This window comes from Balaenoptera ricei, chromosome 6 (assembly GCF_028023285.1).
Source record: "Balaenoptera ricei isolate mBalRic1 chromosome 6, mBalRic1.hap2, whole genome shotgun sequence".
NCBI lineage: Eukaryota > Metazoa > Chordata > Mammalia > Artiodactyla > Balaenopteridae > Balaenoptera > Balaenoptera ricei.
In genome coordinates this window covers 54,406,060-54,427,577 of record NC_082644.1, presented here as the reverse complement: position 1 = coordinate 54,427,577, position 21,518 = coordinate 54,406,060, and the positions used below count along the sequence as shown (strand labels likewise).

The following is a 21,518-nucleotide window of genomic DNA, read 5'->3' as shown; positions in this document are numbered from 1 at the left end:
GTGTATTTATCCAACAATTTATGTAATGGTTAATTCCAAAAATATTATACATGTATTATTTTTATAACTTTTGGATAGATATAGAATGGGACATGGGTTCTAAACCATGGATATAATCTTAACTAAATAAGTTTATTTTATATCTATTTCTACTTTTGGGGAGGGCCAATTCTGCTTTAACCATGATTTTTATTATCTGCGACCTCCCTTCCCAAATTACACCTAATCAATAATTAACTGTACTTTACTTATAACCCCAACACCATTGAGAAAATGACATTTCAGTATACTTATTACAATCTTTTTCTAACCTCTTCTACCAGATGATCTTGCTCTTTTTGGAATGGATCACTTTTTTTAGCTGGCAGAGACCCTCCAAATGCACTACTCTCTGCAATATTTGATGATGAAGAGTCTTCCGCTTCAAATTCTGGTGTTTTCTTAGAAACTGTTTCATTTTTCTCTCTAGGAGTTGTCAACTTCGTGTCCTGAAGAAGATAGACATGTAATGTTAAAACCTTAATAACTGTACCTCATCTTCATTAATGTTTATCTATCATTTAGAAGTAATAACTAATGTGTAAACAGGAATGGTACATAATGTGCACATACTAGGAAATGTGAAAATATAAATTTAATTGGGATATCAACTAAAGTAAAGAGTATTTTATCATATGTGAGTATGGTCAGAATTAATTTTAAATTGTTTTAAAATGTACCTTTTCGAGTAGTGTAACACTGTTTCTATCTGATGGTGAAATGGGCTGCAACAGAAAAGAAGCAGGGCTAAAAGAAAAAAAAATTAATAAATCCAAGTTATGAGTAAGAAAGAATTCCATTCACTTGATGTGTTTGAATATTCTAAGGAAACTGTCTGCCCCGTATCTGTCCGTTACGATTTCACTCAATTCGTCCCGGTCATCAAAAGGCAGTTTATTATTCTAGGGAAGTACAGTGACAATTAGAGCAGTACTTCAGCCCAATTTGTGTATCAGCCTCCCAAATTATGAACATTATCCTTACCCACTATGTATTTTAAGTCAACAGCATTTTTTACAAGGGTTGGATGACTTGATGAACACTCAAAAACTTGAGTACAAGGTAAAAACAAATTCAATTAGGGACTTCCCTGGTGGCGCAGTGGTTAAGAATCCGCCTGCCAATGCAGGGGACACGGGTTCGATCCCTGGTCTGGGAAGATCCCACATGCTGCAGAGCAACCAAGCCCGTGAGCCACAACTACTGCGCCTGCACTCTAGAGCCTGTGAGCCACAACTACTGAGCCCGAGTGCCACAACTACTGAAGCCCCTGCGCCTAGAGCCCATGCTCCGCAGCAAGAGAAGCTGCCGCAATAAGCCCGCGCACCACAATGAAGAGTAGCCCCCGCTCGCCGCAACTAGAGAAAGCTCATGCACAGCAACAAAGACCCAATGCAGCCAAAAATAAATAAAGAAAAATAAATTAAAGAAAAAAAATTCAATTAACTAGAATCACGTTATTACAATGTCCTCAGGCTTCAGACCACAGAAGCACTGTAGCAGAGACTGTAAGATTCTTTTGATATTTCAGGTCCAGAATCAATTTCTCTTATGCTGAATTTTCTATAGCAAATACATTACACTTACAGTAAAGTCATAAGGTTATTCAATGCGAATTTGCGGCATTCCACACATAGTGTTCCTTAATCTCTTAGATTCTCTTGTCCCTTTTGGTAAACATGAAAACCTTATGCATCTTTTCACTATAATTACAAAATAAGTTGTTAAATTTTTTAAGCCTTCAAAGTAATGATAACTTTATTTATCTTCATCTTGAAAGTGCCTTCAAATTCAATCATGGATTGGGTCTGCTCACTGACCAAAAGCTTTTCTATTCTAGGTAAAATGGAGGCAGGATTACCACAGAAACCAACTTCAACATCAAGCATGCCGGTGTTTTTCCTTCTGTTCATAGACAGAAAAGTACAAAATTAACAACTTTGCAAATATTTTATATAATAGCAAATATGCCTTTCAAACTTTTTCAAATGTGCCCTTCTTGAAATCTACCTTCCAAACATAATTCAAAATCACTGAAGTTGCTTGTTTCAACTTCGCCTCGACAGGATATAATCTAGATATCTAAGGCAAAAGATTAGTGATTACTATCTAGTGTGATTTTATCCACATTCTTCCCCAAAATTGACATTAAAATGATCAGAAAGCCCTCTGAAGCAGGGCCAGCAAGCCCTATGGACCAACGCCACTAAGATGCCACCAAAAGACTGGTGAGCTCCTTGAGGATGAGGACTATGTCTTACCAAAGGCTATTCCCAAGTCCTAACACAGTGCCTGGCGCTTGGTAGTGCCACACGATGGATCAATGAATAAATGTCACTTGAAGATGAGGTTCTATAGATGCCACCAAATTTTTCTATCTGAATCATTCTTGCAGAGTCTCATAATAGAGAAAAATGGAACCACATTCTATACCTCCTCTCTCTCATTTCTGAATTGGCAACATGCTATTAGCCTTGTTAATATCTCAATTCAAGTCAACTTCAAAGCAGCCCTGGCTCAGTCCTTACTCTCTACCCACTTGCCAAGCCAAAACTGAGGCCCATGAAATCCAGATAAAAAGGGTATTGATCCCACTGTGGAAATTAACCCTAAAAGCACTACCAAAAGAAAAAAGACATGCTTTTTATAGCAGCAAAAATTTTGAGGAAAACCTAAAGTCTAAAAATAAATGAAATGTTAAAAAGCTATTTTAAGCGGTAATATAATGTTAAGTAAACATACACATACACTAAAAAAACTGCATTTATGCTATGTTAATGTTGAGAAAATTTTGTATTTTAGAATACAAGACTTTGGAATTGGAAATAAAGTCTAAAAAAGAACTTGGGAAAGAATCTGAAAAGTGATTTATTGGAAATTGGAAACTTTAGCTAATTATTTTTTATTTTCACTTCTTGTTGTTGTTATAACATGTCTACAATTAACAGAGAAATTATAAAAAGAGAAAGGAAATAATAAAATGAGATTAGAATTCAATTTCTAAGACTAAGGATGTTTGTTTGGAATGCATGCAAGATCATACTGCCCTATCTCTGAAATGTAGTAAAGGAGAAACTGTAGAGGTTAAAGGTCTAGAAGAACTGTATCACCACCACTAGAAATATCATGGAACCCTCCTTCCCAGAAACCACTGCAAAGAAAGGTAGTACCCAGAGTGTATAGCAAAGGCATCATCAATCACTGAATTCTGATTGTAAGTATGGTGCAGCCTCCATGAGCTCACTCTGATCAAAACCAAGCCAGGAGATTTATGGAGAAGACTACTTAATATTTTAGTACTTGCGAATGAAAACCACATGTGAAAGGGCAAACAACACACTTACTCTAAAAACTACATTCATCTCATGTTTTTTAACTGCATAATTATATTAACCATATCCACATATGAATTTCCCAATTAACTACACTGATATTGATGTAAGATGATGCCACTACAAATAAAATATTTAGTATAATAGCTGAACTACATGCTAAAAAAAGGGTATTTCTTTAAGTGCAGTCTATCCACATTACACATGAAACATTTTATTACAAAATACCTTTTGCAGTAAAGAATTCTGAGCAACATGTTTACTTCCATATCCCAGTAACTCAACTCTTTACCTCTCTTCTGTTCTCCTATTAGGCAATAATAATCTTTCATTTCCCATTAAGCGTTTATCCCTCATCACCAAAAGCCTTCCTCTACCTCCTTTCAATATCCCAACCTATAAGTAAAATAAAGCGTAAAAAGACAGTTAAAAGGTCCAAGAGCTTAGAAAAGGATAAATGTGGAAGTCAAAATTATTTAATACAACTTTTTCCTATATTAAGAGAATTCTATTTGAATTAAATTCTTAGGGGCTGAGCATCTGGCTCCTGTAGAATTCTGACAGTACATCTTAGTACAAAATTCTACTTCAAGAAAGAATCTTGAGGTTGAATGGAGTTCATAAATAAAATCAGATTTGTGAATTAATCTACTAACTCCATCAATCTTTAGTCCAGCAAGAGACTTTAAATCAAAATATTTAATCTGCTCTCTCAAGGACAGACAGACCAAAAACATAACTGAGATCAGGAAGCACCAACTATTTCCCTCTAAGAGGCATGCTTTAAGAACAATTGTGATAAGGGGGTAAAATTAGCAAGCCCAATAACTTTACAATTTCTTCACTTTACAAGGTCTTCACTGCAGATTTCATTCTATTTCTTTAGGTACTCAGAAATTCAACATCACACCTAGATCTAAGAACAAAAATAAAATTCTCCCACAAGTAGTCCTGACCTCCTGTGAACCAGAAAATTTGCAGAGGAAACTGCCAATAGCATAATTTCACATGTAAGTTTTACTCTAGTTATGGTATTTCAACTTATTAACTTATTAAGAGTATACAGAATGAAGGGGGCCTCAAGTCACTTAAAATTTAGAATTTTCTTTTAGAATTATCCTAAGTATTTTGTTTCCATATCTGTGCTTCATTAACATGGGGAAGTTGAACTGAAAATCAACTATTTAAATCAAAGGTTAATCAGAAAAAGCAAAATAATAAAGGAATCTATTTAGCATATCTGTGTTTGACTGCTACCTAATGTTTAGTTTCAATAAGGGACACATTCACATTTAGTTTAGAGATTTCTGCTTTTATAATCTGGCATCAGTTTATTTAAGGGATAAATAGGATAATAGAGGAAAAAAGACAATAAAGTAAGAATACTCCTAGTTACAACAAACTAACTAGGTTCAGTTTTTTCATATGCTAAATTTTGGGATTAGATTGAATCAGAAGTCTTCCCCCCAAAATTTTTTTTAAGTACAGAACTCTTTTTATCAAATGGCATATAAAGCCCCAATATATAGTACAGATAAAGGAGTAGGCTGCTCAGGTTGAAGTGGGAAAGGCTGGAACAGTCACCGGTTAAATTTGATTCATCCACAGCACCAGAGGGCGCTGCAGAACACAGACTGAAAACTACCAACTAGATCATCTCAGAAGTCCCTAAACTCTTGGATTTAGTCAACAGCCACAAGTGATTTCAAAGACGTTCACAGACACAAAAAGGCAAAAATTCCCAAACTTGCATTAGATAATTTTCATATATGTCTTTTTCTTCAAAAATTAGGTAATCCCCGTGAGTCCCAACATTTAGATAAGAATAGAAGGAAAAAAATGCCCTTGCAACAGAAATGTTGAATCTTTCCTGAAAACGTGGATCCACAGTAGGAAAACACTGTCTGGTTAAGAGAAGAAAGTTATGAGCTATCTCACAGTGCAGAAGCTTGAAAGCTGGCTGAAGATGGGACTAAAATTAATTAAGAGAAAATAAATCAATATGAAAATCAAATTTCTTTTACCTGTTGGCTAGATCACATTTAGTTTCCAGTATATCACTTGCCCTTCTGCAATCATTTTCCTGGATATGTTGCTTACGTGTATCTAAAGGAATAGAAAAATTAATTACTCTTTAATTATGTTTGTACATTCTAATATTCAGAGATGTCTTGAAGTTCTACAACAACTTCTAAACAGGAGAAAACAAAAATAAATTCTAATAGGAAAAGACAATTATTCAATTATTAAGTATAAAGTAGTATGCATGACAGTGATGGAGAATATGTACAATAGGCTTTCCTAGAAAGATAGCTCACACAAACTTTCCCAAAAAGGGACAATCCATAATTCTCAAGTATTATACAGCCATGCTTCATGTTTAAGTACACAGATAATGCAATTACCACATAAACCAGCCAAAAAGTTATAGTACTTAGCATATTTTAGCCCAGCACTTAGGACATCAGTCAACCTATGTATTTATTCTTCAACATATCATTTAATAACTATGTGTCGTTACTGCACTAACAATGGGAAAAAGAAATTAAAAATGGAGACCTGTCTTCAAGGAGTCAGTACAGGAAAGACTACTGACAAGTACATACAGAATTATGGTACACTGCTACAGTATTATGATACAAGTATGCACAGAATGCAAGGAGGCAGAAAGGCACCTGGCCCAGAGTGGGGAACATGAAGAAGCCATGAAAGTACTAAGAGAATAAGTTGCATGTTTCGTGCGCCACAGCATAAGGTATATCTAGTGGAAGCATGACAGGCAATGAAATTGATGACAAAAGCCATGGCTGTATTTCAAAGGATTTGATATTCCAGGAGCTCCTCTTCTTTCAACATGTTAGCTTCTGAAAGACTATTTATACATGTGTCCAAAGTGTTACTGTATAAGAAGCCAATGTGTATACTATGTAAAGTTTTCCTTGTAATTCATCATAATGCCACCTCATAACATTCTCAATACCCTATGCTTTTGAACCTACTAATTATGATGGAGTTACTGTTATTTATAAAACATTCCAAAAATAAGCACAAATACAACTATACCACAAACTTAGTAGACAACCATTAACTAAAATGATGATGATATAGTCAACATCTTGTTATAACCTGTAATGTTAAAGAATTGAAAAAGAATATATGTGTGTGTGTGTGTGTGTGTATATATATATATATATATATATATATATATATATATATATATTCCTTTTCAGATCACTGAATCACTTTGCTGTACACCTGAAACATTGTAAATCAACTATACTTTAATTTTTAAATATTTTAAATTTAAAGATTTTTTAAAAATAAAAATGATGATGCACAACTTTAAACACCATCTGGTGGTGGTAGGCAGAGTTCATGCACATTTGTTCTGGTATGAAAGAAAGTCTGTAAGGTAAAAGCTGCTAAGTGAAAAAGCATCTAGAGCCTTTTTCTCTTTTCCAAAGGTGATGGGTGGTGATGGAAAGCCACTGGTGGGTATTACACCAAGAGGTGAAAAGGATCATATTTACATTACAGGAAGATCACTGACAGCCATTTGGAATATAGAACAGATAGACTACTGGAGGCAGAGTAGCTAGTTAGAACACAATCACATGCAAGAAATGATGAAAACTAAACTTAATGCAAAGATAGCAAAGGAGGGCACAGTCATAATAGTGCATTTAGGAGGTTAAAACAAACTGAACTCACCACTACAAAGCAAACGAAAATAAAGCAGACACTGACTCCTACAGTAAAGACACTACAACTACTAAATAAAATGTAAGAAAAAAGGAAAGCCCAGAAGAATAAAAATCATCACATGACAGAACCAAAGATGGAAAGCACAACAAGCAGGGTAAACTTAAACTGAGAAACAAGGGCTCAGTGAGGCAGGCTCCAGGGGCTGAACACAGGAGATTTAAATGCCTACATGGTAACAAGAAACATCATCTCAGGCCTCTCAGGCTGGGATCTGAGAGACTGCCGTAAGACAAGACACTGCAAAGGCTGCTCTGCCTCTGAAAAGGGATTACAAAAATTCTGCCAACTGGACAGGGAAAGCCTGCTGTCTACCTGGACTCCTTGGTGAAAAAAAAGTATAGAAGGAAGGAAGGAAAGTCATCTAAAACCTAGCCTATTCAAAAGGAGGTGTGAAATCCATAATTATACTGGCTACTTGTTTTAGGAATCCCAAACCAAAGACATTAACTGGTCTAGTTCAAGAGAAATCCCTGGGACTCTTGGCCACTCTGTAGAGACCCTTCTGCAATCCTGGGCCCACATGACTCCTCCAGAGGTGAGGGACCCACTGAAGTTGACATTTCATTCAAATATTTTAATATTAATATTTCAATAGAACATCAGCAGGCAGAGTATACAGGAGAAGTACCTGAAATGAAGAGATACTGGGAAAACTGATAAAGATAAAAATCAGTACATTTAAAATGATCAACAAAAAAGAAACAACAGGGGCCATAATGAAAGAAGATGACACCATGAAAAAGAATGGGCAGTTTTGAAAAAATAAGCAAATAAAGAATACATTCATGAAAACTAAATACTAAATGGACAGGTGAAAAAGGAGATTAAACATAAATAAAGAGATAATTAGTGAACCATAGAGAGATACAAAGAAAATACCCAGAATGCAGGTCCAGAGTTACAAAGAGGTTGTAAATATGAATGAGAATTTATGAGATATGGGGGACAGAATTAGAAGTCCCAATAATATGAGGTATAAAAGAAAAGGACCAAAAGAATGAGAGAGGGGGGTAATATTACAAGAGATATTAGTGAATAAGTTTCCAGAATTGAAGAAAGATACGAGCCTTCACACTGAATAAGCACACACAAGTCCAAACAGGCTAAATAAAAATCAATCCACATTTAGATACAGCTCAATGAACCTGCATAATACAAAAATAAGTAAGTCTTAAAAGCAACCAGAGATCAAAAATTACCTACAAATGAATGACAATTAGACCGACAGCAAATGTTTCAAAAACAAAAGAAGGCAGAAAGCAATGAGATCATATTATTAAAGTCCCAAGGAAAAGTAAGTGTTGATCTTGAATCCAAACTATCATTCATGAGTAAGTAAAAATAAAGACATTTTCAGAAAGACTAAGAGATCTTACTATTCAGGGTCTGTCACTAAAAGAAGTGAAAGATATACTTCGAGATATACCTCTCAAAAGGAAGGAACAGAACAAAAGTAATATTGACAAAAAAAAATCAGTATATGTACTGGTAAATCACACACAATGATTGTTAAAAAGAATATCTATCAATGTCATTTTTTTTTTTAAGGGGTAGGGCATTATCCTAGAATAAAAGTCAGTAAGAGGATGAAACAACCATATACAATGAGTGAACCCTCCTTGGATCCTGGTTCAAAAATAAACATTTACAAAGAACATGTTGGGGGATAAGAGAAATTTTATTTATAAACTTAAGAACAGCAGAATGGTATATGTATGGTTAGATCCAAAGTAAAATTATTTTTATAAACATACATCAGAATAAACTTAAGATTTAGGATAGTGGTTACCTCTGCAAATGCAGAATGAACGGTCAAGGACAAGGGGTTAATATCCAAAATATACAAATAGCTCATACATATCAATATCACAAAAACAAACCCAATCAATGCATGCCACAACTAAAAGTTCACATGCCACAACTAAGGAGCCCACAAGCCATAACTAAGGAGCCCACCAGCCGCAACTAAGGAGCCCACCAGCCACATCTAAGGAGCACACGTGCCACAACTAAGGAGCCAGTGAGCTGCAACTAAGGAGCCTGCCTGCCATGACTAAGACCCGGTGCAACCAAATAAATATTTTTTTTAAAAAAGGGCAGAAGATCTAAATAGACATTTCTCCAAAGAAGACATACAGATAGCCAACAGGCACATGAAAAGATGCTCAACATCACTAATTATTAGAGAAATGCAACTCAAAACCACAATGAGGTGTCAACCTCACACTTGTTAGAATGGCTCTCATTAAAAAGTCTACAAATAATAAATGCTGGAGAGGGTGTGGAGAAAAGGGAACCCTCCTCCACTGTTGGGGGGAATGTAAATTGGTGCAGCCACTATGGAGAACAGTATGGAGTTTCCTTAAATATCTAAAAATAGAACTACCATATGATCCAGCAATTCCACTCCTGGGTATATGGGTGGAAAAAACGAAAACTCTAATTTGAAAAAACACATGCACTCCAATGTTCATAGCAGCACTATTTATAATAGTCAAGACATGGAAGCAACGCAAGTGCCATCAACAGATTATTGGCTTAAGAAGATGTGGCATATATATACACACATACACACACAATGGATATTTCTCAGCCATACAAGAGTGAAATACTGCCATTTGCAACAACATGGATGGACCCAGAGAATATTATGCTTAGTGAAATAAGTCAGACAGAGAAAGACAAGTACTATATGATATCACTTACATGTGAAATCTAAAAAATAATACAAATGAATTTATATACGAAACAGAAACAGACTCACAGACACAGAAAGCAAACTTACAGTTACCAAAGGGGAGAAGGAAGCGGGGGAAGGGACAAAGGAGTATGAGATTAACAGATACAAACTACTTTAATACATAAAATAGATAAGCAACAGGATTTACTGTATAGCATAGGGAATTATAGCCAATATCATGTAATAGCCTATAATGGAATATAATCTGAAAAAAAAACCCAAAATCACTATGCTCTACACACCTGAAACTAAAATAATATTGTAAATCAACTATACTGCAATTAAAAAAAAAAAGAATACTCAAGGAAGGGTGGATACTCAAGGGTTAACTACACTAGTACTTTAAAAAAAAATCTAAAGCAAATATTGCAAAGATTTGACAAGAGTGTTCAGTAAACAGGTATTTATAATATTCCTGTACTTAATATGCTGAAATATAATTTTTAAAATCCACTGAAAAGAAAAATCACTTCAAGAAAGATGTAATATGTAAGGTATAGGAGGGAAAAAGCTGTTTTACTTTAAGCAAAGTAAAGTGGTTTACTACAAAAAGTATAAAATAATGTTAAGGTTCCCCAGCCCAGACCAAGGCTCTAGAGGAAAAAAAAAAAAAAGGAATCCCAAGAGAACAAACTCTGCAATGTCTGAAGGAAAGGGTTACCCCCAAAGATCCTATCAAACACTTTTAAAATGTGGACTTCTAACTAAACTTCATAAACAGACAAATATTCCCTCACTCTGAAGGCGACATAGAAATCTCCACATGGACGTGAGGACAATTTCATGGTTTCACAGGGCCTAAACTAAGTATGCCAAGAGTACAAAGGCCCTTTCCAAGCTGAAGTGAGAACACAATGGCAACCAAATATGCCAAGAACTATCAAAGTAATTCTATCATCATAAGCAATGCTCTGTATCTGAAGCTCTGTATCTGAAGATCTTTTTCATTAATCAAACTATGCAGTCTTTTGTGTCTACTCTTATGCTGGCGCCTATCCTTGACCCTTGCTCTCTGGTCTATGATCTCTCCCAACTAGTGTCCTCCCCACATACACCTGACTCCCAAACCAATCACCTATCCTAGCTGTGTTCATCCTTTTTCTTCCTAAGTCCTGTGCTAACTGCTGCCACAACCGATGGCCTGCCTAAACTCAACTGTGACCTATACTTATTACCTGCTCCAGACTGGCTACATAATTCATACATTTTTTATTCATTTATCCCTCCACCTATCTACCTTACATTTACTGAACCCAATAAAAATTTCTTGTACACAAGTACCAGGCAATTGGTGAAACTGAGTATGAAATGGGTATTAGATATTGTAGAGAAATTAATTTTTTAGGTGTGATAATGGTATGATATTTGAGGAAACTGAATGAGATAATTATTAATTTTAGGTGTAATATTAGTATGATAATTAAAGAGGAAAAAGTCCTTATTTTCATGGGAATGCATGCTGAAACACTTAGAGTGAAGTGTTAAGGTCTCAGACTTACATGGTTTAGCAAACAAACATACACATTTAAAGCAAAAATCTCAACTGTTGAAACAAGCAACAGTTAAGAATTCAGGTAATTACTGTACTATTCTTTCATGTTAAAAAATTGTGGGCTTCTACACAAAACTTGTAAACGAATATTTATAGCAGCATTACTCATAATAGCCAAATGGTGGAAATAACCAAAATGTCCATCAAAGGACGAATAGATCAACAAAATTCGATTCAATCATACAACAGAATGTATTCGAACAAAGTAATGAAGTATCAATACATGCTACAACTTGGATAAACCTTGAAAACATTGTGCAAAGTAAAAAACTGTGCAACTGAAAGAAAGGAGACACAAAAAGCCTCATGTTAACTGAGGCTCATATGACTGAAATGCTATGTGCATTTCACCACAGTAAATAACTGGGAAAAAAAACATGAAAGTTTATAAAAGAACTACTATCATAGTGAGAAATATTAATGAGAGGGAAGTTTAAAAGAGAAAAAAATAAATAACCAACCTGGAAGTGAAGCAGGGTACTGCAAAAGAATACTCTTCGCATATGCTTCTTCTGAGGCAGGATCAAACGAAAGGGGAGACATAGGTGGTAAAAGATCCACAGCCTTAAAACACAGAATTTGTTATTTTGAAATATACACACTTTACTCAGTACCACAGTAACAATACTAAGTAAATCTATGAATGGATGATATTTTTTTCCCACGAAGAAAGAATTAGCAAACATACAAATTATCCTGTAACTATTTTTAAACTAAGGAGTATGATACTAGGAACAAGAGGGCTACTTTGCCCTCCAACTATGCCTCAAATGTAATAGTACCTAAAATAAAGAGGAATGTCTCAATTTCTTTCTTTTTTTAAATTGTAATCCTTACTGTTACCGGCCAAAAACTCGGGACCTAAACCCTGTTGTCTTTGTTGAAAGATGAACCAACTGCAGGGAAAGGTTTGAGATGCACTGGCAACAAAGTGAGACTTGCTCTTCACCGAGATCAGAAGTATTAAAAGGGGATTGCACATTGTCCTTGTTTAAGTCACTTATTAAATGCCACTCGGACTTCTAGTCCGGGTGTGTCCCATGGAGACTCCCCCCACCACCACCTCCCGCCATAGTTGTGAAGATCAGAGCAGTGCTTTGCAACAAACTAAATTCTCAATGTGTTCATAGGGATTGTGGGGCTTGGTCTTTGGTCAAAGGCTCAACCATTCCGAGGAGTCCTACCATATTTTTGGTTCCTGCTCTAGTAGGTTTAGTTTCCTGGGTTTGGGGTGAGACATGTGGACTAGAGCTGTTAGATTGCACAGGGGACTGAGTGTTCATGTTCTGCATCTCCAGGCATGCACAGACCCCCAGAGGATGGTCCAGGTCCCTTCGTTCTGACGGGCAACTTTACCATGTCGAGCTGTTGTGTTTACCATGTGCGTTTGTTACCTTTTCATCCTCATCTTTCTCATCAGAAACTTGTGGTTTTACTCTTTCAGGTTCTTTTTCTTCTGGTCTCTGTTTGCTAGCTAGATCTTTGGGTTCACTTCTGTGCCTCTTTTCATCTTTTTCTTCTCCTTCATTCATTTCAGCCTGAGCTCCTCCAGGCCTCGCATCTCTGTCTGGCTCCTCCTTAGATTTCTGTTTAGGTGTTAGTCCTTCGGTTTGACTTCTGAGTCTCTTTTCTTCCTGGAGGTGACCAGGCTTTACTTTATCAACTCTTTCTTCTTCTTCCACGTGTGTTCCTGGTCTTACTCTTCTCGGTTCTTCTGCAGGGAGCGGTCCAGCAACTTGTTCTCTGGATGTAACTCTACGTCTCTTTTCCTCCTGGTCTTTTTCTTCTTCACCGACAGAATCATCTGATTTTGCTTTTTTTAGGGTCTTCCTCAGGCTTCCGTTTGGCAGGGCCCCTTGTGAAATGAGATGTGATGGTGGTCTGCCTGGTAGTTTGCCTTGTAATCCTGGGGCTACATGAGACTTCAGATTTTGTTTCTCCATCGGACTTGCTTCTCCTGGGCATGCAAAGTTTGGATACAGGTCTGGGGGACTTGTTTTTCTCTGCTATTTCCACTCTGCGGCCCTCACCACTTGTCCGGCTCCCGTTTCCTAGACATCCATTCACTTCACGACTGAAAGCATGAGCTCCGTTCTCCAAGGACAAATCTTTATTTTAAAGGGATTTGACTTTAGCCAGGTAGCCCTCCTCTGATAATTCTTCTTTATGTAATTTGGTTTCCAATTCACATAACTGATTCTTTATTTCTGTCTGCAGAAATTCAGGCAAGAGAATTCCATTTCTCCTTCACGCATTCCTTTTCTGTTAAACTATGTCTTTCCAAATCTTTGAGCCGGATGGTCTCGATGATTTCATGAGCAGCATCGTGGGGTTTGTCGTAGACCGGCAGCGGCCACGGGTAGATGGCAGGCTCGGCCCCCACAGGTGACTTGAGCCTCAGCTCCAGTTTCTCCCCGATCTCATTTTCTTTTTAATACAATCCACTGAATCTAAAAATATTAACTATATCACAACAGCAGCTTAATGAACATTCTAAAATGTATTTAGAAAAATCACAGAAACCAAAATATTTGAACTTTAGGCTCAGATGCAAAGATGACAAGCATACACACATATAGATTTCCAGGTCATTTGTAACATGATAAATCAAGAGTTTGCAAGAGATTAAACTACTCTCCAAAAGTCAAGTCAATATTACTTACTGGAGTCCAACCTTTAATTAGACTGAAAGGAGACAGGCCAAGAAATTCTTCCCAATTTTTATGCCATTCTTCTTGTTTTTCAACAATAGAATGTCTTATAGTTGTGAGATCTTCTTTTATTTTATACCTGTAACGGCATAAAAAAGAACTTCATTCAAAACATGAATATATAAAAAGAAGCACTGAGAAAAAGCACTGAAGTAAGAATACTATTGTTTGTAGAGAAAGGGCAGAAAGTACAACTGAAAGTTCAACCAATACAGCACACCTAAATTGCATAAACTCTCCCACTGAGAGTTCAGAATCTAAAATACCTTCTTTCCTTTTAACACCAAATAGCAATCATACATCTATACTCCATTTATCTTTAAAAATATTGGGTTGGCCAAAAAGTTCGTTCGGGTTTTTCCCTAAGATGTTACCCAAACGAACTTTTTGGCCAACCCCATACAATTTTTTCCTGGTTCTGAACTCAAGCTGAAATTCTACTCCTACTCTCTATCCATTTCTAAAGAGAACTCATACCTCCCGGTCACCCTGCTCAATACAAACAATTTTTCTGAAACCTAGTTTTATTAGTAGACCCTACAAAAGAAAAGCTAGAGAAAAGTCAGAATTATCTGATAAAGAATTATCACTCAGGGCAAATAATATACTCCAGACAAAAGAAAACTACATTAATTTTCCTTGCTACTTCATGTGTCTCTCTAGAAGTTGGTGACAAGGTTTTTGAGTACAAGTAAAATTTTCACACTTGTTTGCCAAAGCTACTGAGTTGTTAACTAAACAAGAATTGTGCTGAGAAATTATCAAAACCACCCTACTCCTACCCCAATGAAATAACAGAAGAGCTTTCTAGTGTACCTCATATGCTTCAGATCTGACAATCTTTCTCTCTGAACTTTGGTCTCTTTTTCAAGGAAGTGAAGGTCTATTGTCAGTCTTGCTTGGTTAGCCTGACAATGTTCATATTTCATTACTTTCAAGACTTCATTTAATAACTGAATAACTGTTAAGAGATTCAATTTTCCAGCCTCATAAACATTTCCTATGTGCAACTGAAAAAAAAAAGTGGTGAACTATAGATTGTTAACATAATAAAATGCTACAAATATATATTTACATTTTTCACTATTATATAAAAAGGTTACCTTAAAAAAGAGGGGAAAAAAAGAACAAATGTCTACCCAAAAATAAAACTATGTAAATAATTCTGGCCCAAAGAAAACTACTGTGGAGGAATTAACACACCATGCTACATTTTTATATCATGCAAAAAAAGCTGAAACTAGAATAAAAGAAATGCAAATAAATGGAAAGCAAAATAAAGACTGAGGAGAAAGATCAGGTTTAGAGAAAGATCATGAATTCATGTTTTACCGAAAGTTGCAAATTAAAGGACCCCTAAAGGTTGATTCCAAACTTAGACATGTTTATTTGGCCTGCACAGTTCCAATGTTTTAAAATCATCTGAATTAGTTGCTAATATTTTTAAAAATCACAGATTTCACACAAAATTAGTTCCCCAAAGATCTCATCATTTCCTACTTTACCCCTATTGTTACACATAATTAGCGTACTTCATTTATATAGTATTACCTGCCTAGCCCCTGTAGGAATCTGAGTTTACAGATCCTGATTTTTATGTACTCTGAATTTGAAGTGCCTGACATGTTACCTATTAAAGTGAAAACTCTTCAGGGTCACAACAATATTTTATCTTTATATCCCCTTCACTATAATAATACCTGGCACATAGGAGATGCTCAAAAAATTTTAAGTTTACTAAGAAAAAAAAACGTAGGCTATTCAGATGGAAATGTCCCATAAGCAAGTGGAAATAATTTGATGTAGTTTGGGTTGAAGGGGAGAGACTGGAAATACCAATCTGGTAATATTATTGTATAGGAGGCTGATGAAGCCATGGAATTGGGTAAGAAAATACAGATGGATTTATAATGTGGGAAAGAAAAGGGGGCATTAAAGGAACCATGGGGAACATGTTCATTTAAAAGTTAGAGAAAAAGGAACCAGTGGAAAACTGGAGACAGCAGTCTGAAACACCACAGGAAGGCAAAGACACTGAGGTCACAAAACCTAAAGGAAGAAAAAACCTTAAAACACTTAATAGCATCAAGATGAAAGAAAAACGAGAGAATAGAAGAGTTTTTATAAAGAAATTTAGCATTCAGGAGATCATTGGTGCTCTCTTTGAGAATTTATAAAGAACTAGGTATCATATCATCTTCCTACTAAGTACCTTCTACTCTCTACACTATATGATGTAGTGCCGTACAAGGTACGGACAATGAATAAAGGTTGATAGATGTGAATATAAACACGTTCAACAGTACCCCTCTTTATGAAAGATTTACCAGATATATTCACAAAGGTAAATTCCGAAAACAGTAGATAAACATTGTGAGAAAAACAATATACAATATATAAAAAAATTATGTGAAGGGAGTTTTCTCAAAGCTCCCTTAATTATCGAATGCTTACCTGACACATTTGTTTCTCAATTTTGTCAAGTAAGAGCCTTGGAATATTGATAGCAACATTAGTTCCATCTAAAGTATATTGGTTAACAACACTAAGGACTGAACTAACAACTTCTCTCTCTTTTTCCAAAACCATGAGTGTTTCATTCACTGAAGCCCACAAAGACCGAACCTTCGAAAATAGAGACAAATTATTAAAGTCTATATATAATCTATACATAAAGATATGTAAAATACAAATATATGTTCATTCCTAGGAACAAATTAGGTATTCCTGGAATGGCTTCTGGTAAGAAAACTAACTACTTTAACAGTCTAAAAGCACTGATATTACTTTCAAGGGCACTTTAAAACTAAAGAATTTCTCAGGAGAATCTAGCCCACTATGATTTGCAAAACGTATCTAAGAAACCTTATACTACGGAGATGCAATTAGCATTTCCTCTATTCTGACATGCCATCAGGGAAAATAAAAGATTTTCAGGAGAAAAAGAAAACACTACACATCAATTTTAAGAGTCATTCAAGTTTCAAAAAGTTAAAATGCTGAAAACCATATATTAACCTAGGTTTATTAAATTCACATACAAGAATGTTCACAGCACTCCTATTTGTAATACTCAAAAACTGCAATCAACCAGAAGAACTACCTTGAATAAAAAGTATACTTTCCTATAATCATAAAATAGAACATTATACAGCAATGAGAATGAACACATACAACAGCATGGATAAAACAGCATGAGTGAAAGAAGTCAAGCACAAAAGAATATATTCTATACACTCCTCATTTACACAAAGTTCAAGAACGGGCAAAACTAATCTTTAGCATAAGAAGTGAGGATAGGGCTTCCCTGGTGGTGCAGTGGTTAAGAATCTGCCTGCCAATGCAGGAGACACGGATTCGATCCCTAGTCCGGGAAGATCCCACATGCCGCGGAGCAACTAAGCCTGTGCGCCACAACTACTAAGCTTGCACTCTGGAGGCCGCAAGCCACAACTACTGAAGCCTGCGTGCCTAGAGCCCATGCTCCACAACTAGAGAAGCCATCGCAATGAGAAGCCCATGCCCACGCATCACAACGAAGAGTAGCCCCTGCTCACCGCAACTAGAGAAAGCCTGCATGCAGCAATGAGGACCCAATACAGCCAAAAATAAATAAAATAAAATAAAACAATTTTCAAAAAACAAACAAAAAAAGAAGTGAGGATAGTGTTTACCCTTGGAAGGAAATGGTCGTGAATGAAAGGGGGCTCAATGCTCCTGGGGTGAAGGTAACATTTTGTTTCTTTAACTGGATGCTGGGTACATGGATGTGTCCACTTTGTGAATTTTGTCAAGCTTCACACTTACGATTTTGGCACGTTTTTATATGTATGTTATGCCTCAAAAGAATTTACGTAAGCGGGAAAGAGGAGGGGAAACACACTAATTATATTTGTGTTACTGTCTGTGTCTTCTCACAGTACAAAGTAAAGTTGTTTCCCCAAAGGAAGACTCATTGGCTGGGCATCTAAAGATCTCATAAGATGACATTTCCTTGGTGAACATACAAAGATCCAGGATCTGGTTCTCAGATTTTTCAAATCTAGAAGTTTACCTTCTCAATGGCTCAAAGTTGAATGGACTCAGGGAAAACTGAACACTACCCAAACTCAAGAGAGACTGCTATGAAAACTCTTAATGGGTTTCATACCAACCTAACCTATTAAGCCTACAATCAAAGATACTACATTCAGGAATAGGAATATTCATATTCACTAAACTGGAAGCTCCATAAAGGAAGTGACTCTGCCTGTCTTCTTCAGTGCTCTAGTCCATAATATCTAGAAGAATGCCTAGCAAATGGCAGGTGATCAATAAATATTCACTGAATTAATGAATAATTACTTCCTGAGGAGGGCACTCACCTTTTCCAGTGACAAAGTGCCTAAAAAGCCAAATTAATACCCCAAAGCAGCTTGGTGACCATAGAATCAGAACAAAGAGCTTGAGAGAGATTTCATCCAAACACAAAGGCCTAAGAAAACACTCCTACCCACATTTGTTAAAGCCAACCTCTGAAAGCCTCAGATCATTTATATCTGCCAGATTCCTCTCTACTGCCATGTCAGCCTCAACATGACTTCTCATCTTTCTTCCATATTTACCATCTGCCTTCACGTAATGTATTTTATTTAGATAAATATTACTGATTAAGGTGGAATCAAGCTGGATTTTCCCTGCTGGCATGAAAGATTTTAAATTACCCAAATTTAAACTGGTTAATTTAAAACTGCTTTTGTATATATTTAGTCTGATAGATTATAAGCTAATTTTTCCATTATATTCAAGTGTTTTAAAGGCACCCTGTTAATACTTTTATACATATATCACTTATAATGAGTAAAAAAAAGAAAAACAAAAACACTGTTACAAAGAGAGATATACGAGTTCAATTAAGTAAGTAAACACTGCATAACACAAAAGAAAGATTAAATTTCTCCCTTCAAAAGTTGTCTTGACCAGTCCCTCCCATCAGGAAGCTTCCACAAGCCTCTTAGGTAGCCTCACCCACCAGAGGGCAGACAGCAGAAGCAAAAAGAACTATAATCCTGCAGCCTGTGAAACGAAAACCACATTCACAGAAAGACAGACAAAATGAAACAGCAGAGGACTATGTACCAGATGAAGGAACAAGATAAAACCCCAGAAAAACAACTAAATGAAGTGGAGATAGGCAACCCTCCAGAAAAATAATTCAGAATAATGACAGTGAAGATGATCCAGGACCTCGGAAAAAGAATGGAGGCAAAGATCGAGAAGATGCAAGAAATGTTTAACAAAGACCTGGAAGAATTAAAGAGCAAACACTTAGAAGAATTAAAGAACAAACAAACAGAGATGAACAATACAATAACTGAAAACAAAAAATACACTAGAAGGAATCAATAGCAGAATAACTGAGGCAGAAGAATGGATAAGTGACCTGGAGGACAAAATGGTGGAAATCACTGCCGTGGAACAGAATAAAGAAAAAAGAATGAAAAGAAATAAAGACAGCCTAAGAGACCTCTGGAACAACATTAAACACACGAACATTCGCATTATAGGGGTCCCAGAAGGAGAAGAGAGAGAGAAAGGACCCGAGAAAATATTTGGAGATTATAGTTGAAAACTTCCCTAACATGGGAAAGGAAATAGCCACCTAAGTCCAGGAAGCGCAGAGTCCCAGGCGGGATAAACCCAAGAAGAAACATGCCAAGACACAAAGTAATGAAATTAACAAAAACTAAAGACAAAGAAAAATTATTAAAAGCAACAAGGGAAAAACAACAAATAACATACAAGAGACCTCCCATAAGGTTAACACCTGACTTCTCAGCAGAAACTCTACAAGCCAGAAGGGAGTGGCATGATATACTTAAAGTGATGAAAGGGAAGAACCTACAACCAAGATTACTCTACCTGGCAAGGATCTCATTCAGATTCGATGGAAAAATCAAACGCTAAGAGAATTCAGCACCATCAAACCAGCTCTACAACAAATGCTAAAGGAACTTCTCTAAGTGGGAAACACAAGAGAAGAAAAGGACCTACAAAAACAAACCCAAAACAATTAAGAAAATGGTCATAGGAACATACATATCGATAATTACCTTAAATTTGAATGGATTAAATGCTCCAACCAAAAGACACAGGCTTGCTGAATGGATACAAACACAAGACCCATATATATGCTGTCTACAAGAGACCCACTTCAGACCTAGGGACACATACAGACTGAAAGTGAGGGGATGAAAAAAGATATTCCATGCAAATGGAAATCAAAAGAAAGCTGGAGTAGCAATACTCATATCAGATAAAATAGACTTTAAAATAAAGAATGTTACAAGAGACAAGGAAGGACACCACATAATGATCAAGGGATCAACCAAGAAGAAGATATAACAATTATAAATACATATACACCCAACAAAGAAGCACCTCAATACATTAAGGCAACTGCTAACAGCCATAAAAGAGGAAATCGACAGTAACACAATACTACTGGGGGACTTTAACACCTCACTACACCAATGGACAGATCATCCAGACAGAAAATTGATAAGGAAACACAAGCTTTAAATGACACAACAGACCAGACAGATTTAATTGGTATTTACAGGACATTCTATCTGAAAACAAAAGATTACATTTTCTTCCCAAGTGCACACGGAGCATTCTCCAGGATAGATCACATCTTGGGTCACAAATCCAGTCTCAGTAAATTTAAGAAAACTGAAATCACATCAAGCATCTTTTCCGACCACAACTCTGAGATTAGAAATAAATTACAGAGAAAAAAACGTAAAAAACATAAACAGAGTCAGCTCTACCCACCACCAGAGCCTCCCATCAAGCCTCTTAGATAGGCTCAACCACCAGAGGGCAGACAGCAGAAGCAAGAAAAACTACAATCCTGCAGCCTGTGGACCAAAAACCTCAGTTACAGAAAGATAGACAAGACGAAAAGGCAGAGGGCTATGTACCAGATGAAGGAACAAGAAAAAACCCCAGAAAAACAACTAAATGAAGTGGAGATAGGCAACCTTCCAGAAAAAGAATTCAGAATAATGATAGTGAAGATGATCCAGGACCTCGGAATAAGAATGGAGGCAAAGATTGAGAAGATGCAAGAAATAATTAACAAAGACCTAGAAGAATTAAAGAACAAACAAACAGAGGTGAACAATACAATAACTGAAATGAAAACTACACTAGAAGGAATCAACAGCAGAATAACTGAGGCAGAAGAACGGATAAGTGACCTGGAAGACAGAATGGTGGAATTCACTGCTGCAGAACAGACTAAAGAAAAAAGAATGAAAAGAAATGAAGACAGCCTAAGAGACCTCTGGGACAACATTAAACGCAACAACATTCGCATTATAGGGGTCCCAGAA

At 36.2% G+C, this 21,518-nt stretch overlaps 1 protein-coding gene, 1 non-coding gene and 1 pseudogene across 4 annotated transcripts in view; all 3 read right to left on the bottom strand.

The window, feature by feature from the left end:
- The window catches only part of HAUS6 (HAUS augmin like complex subunit 6), a 47,979-nt gene that overhangs the window by 10,479 nt on the left and 15,982 nt on the right, over positions 1-21,518 (bottom strand). For all 3 annotated transcript variants that reach the window (XM_059924664.1, XM_059924666.1, XM_059924667.1), the window contains 7 exons: positions 16,594-16,764; positions 14,956-15,149; positions 14,092-14,218; positions 11,890-11,992; positions 5,396-5,477; positions 720-786; positions 312-488 (listed from right to left, as the gene is read on the bottom strand). In XM_059924664.1, the coding sequence (XP_059780647.1) occupies positions 312-488; positions 720-786; positions 5,396-5,477; positions 11,890-11,992; positions 14,092-14,218; positions 14,956-15,149; positions 16,594-16,764 (921 nt within the window). The remainder of the gene's footprint in view (positions 1-311; positions 489-719; positions 787-5,395; positions 5,478-11,889; positions 11,993-14,091; positions 14,219-14,955; positions 15,150-16,593; positions 16,765-21,518) is intronic.
- On the bottom strand, positions 869-1,002 carry LOC132368281 (small Cajal body-specific RNA 8). The gene has a single exon (XR_009504021.1). It is a non-coding gene; the product is annotated as a small Cajal body-specific RNA 8 (non-coding RNA).
- LOC132367582 (DNA (cytosine-5)-methyltransferase 1-like) lies at positions 12,756-14,003 on the bottom strand (annotated as a pseudogene).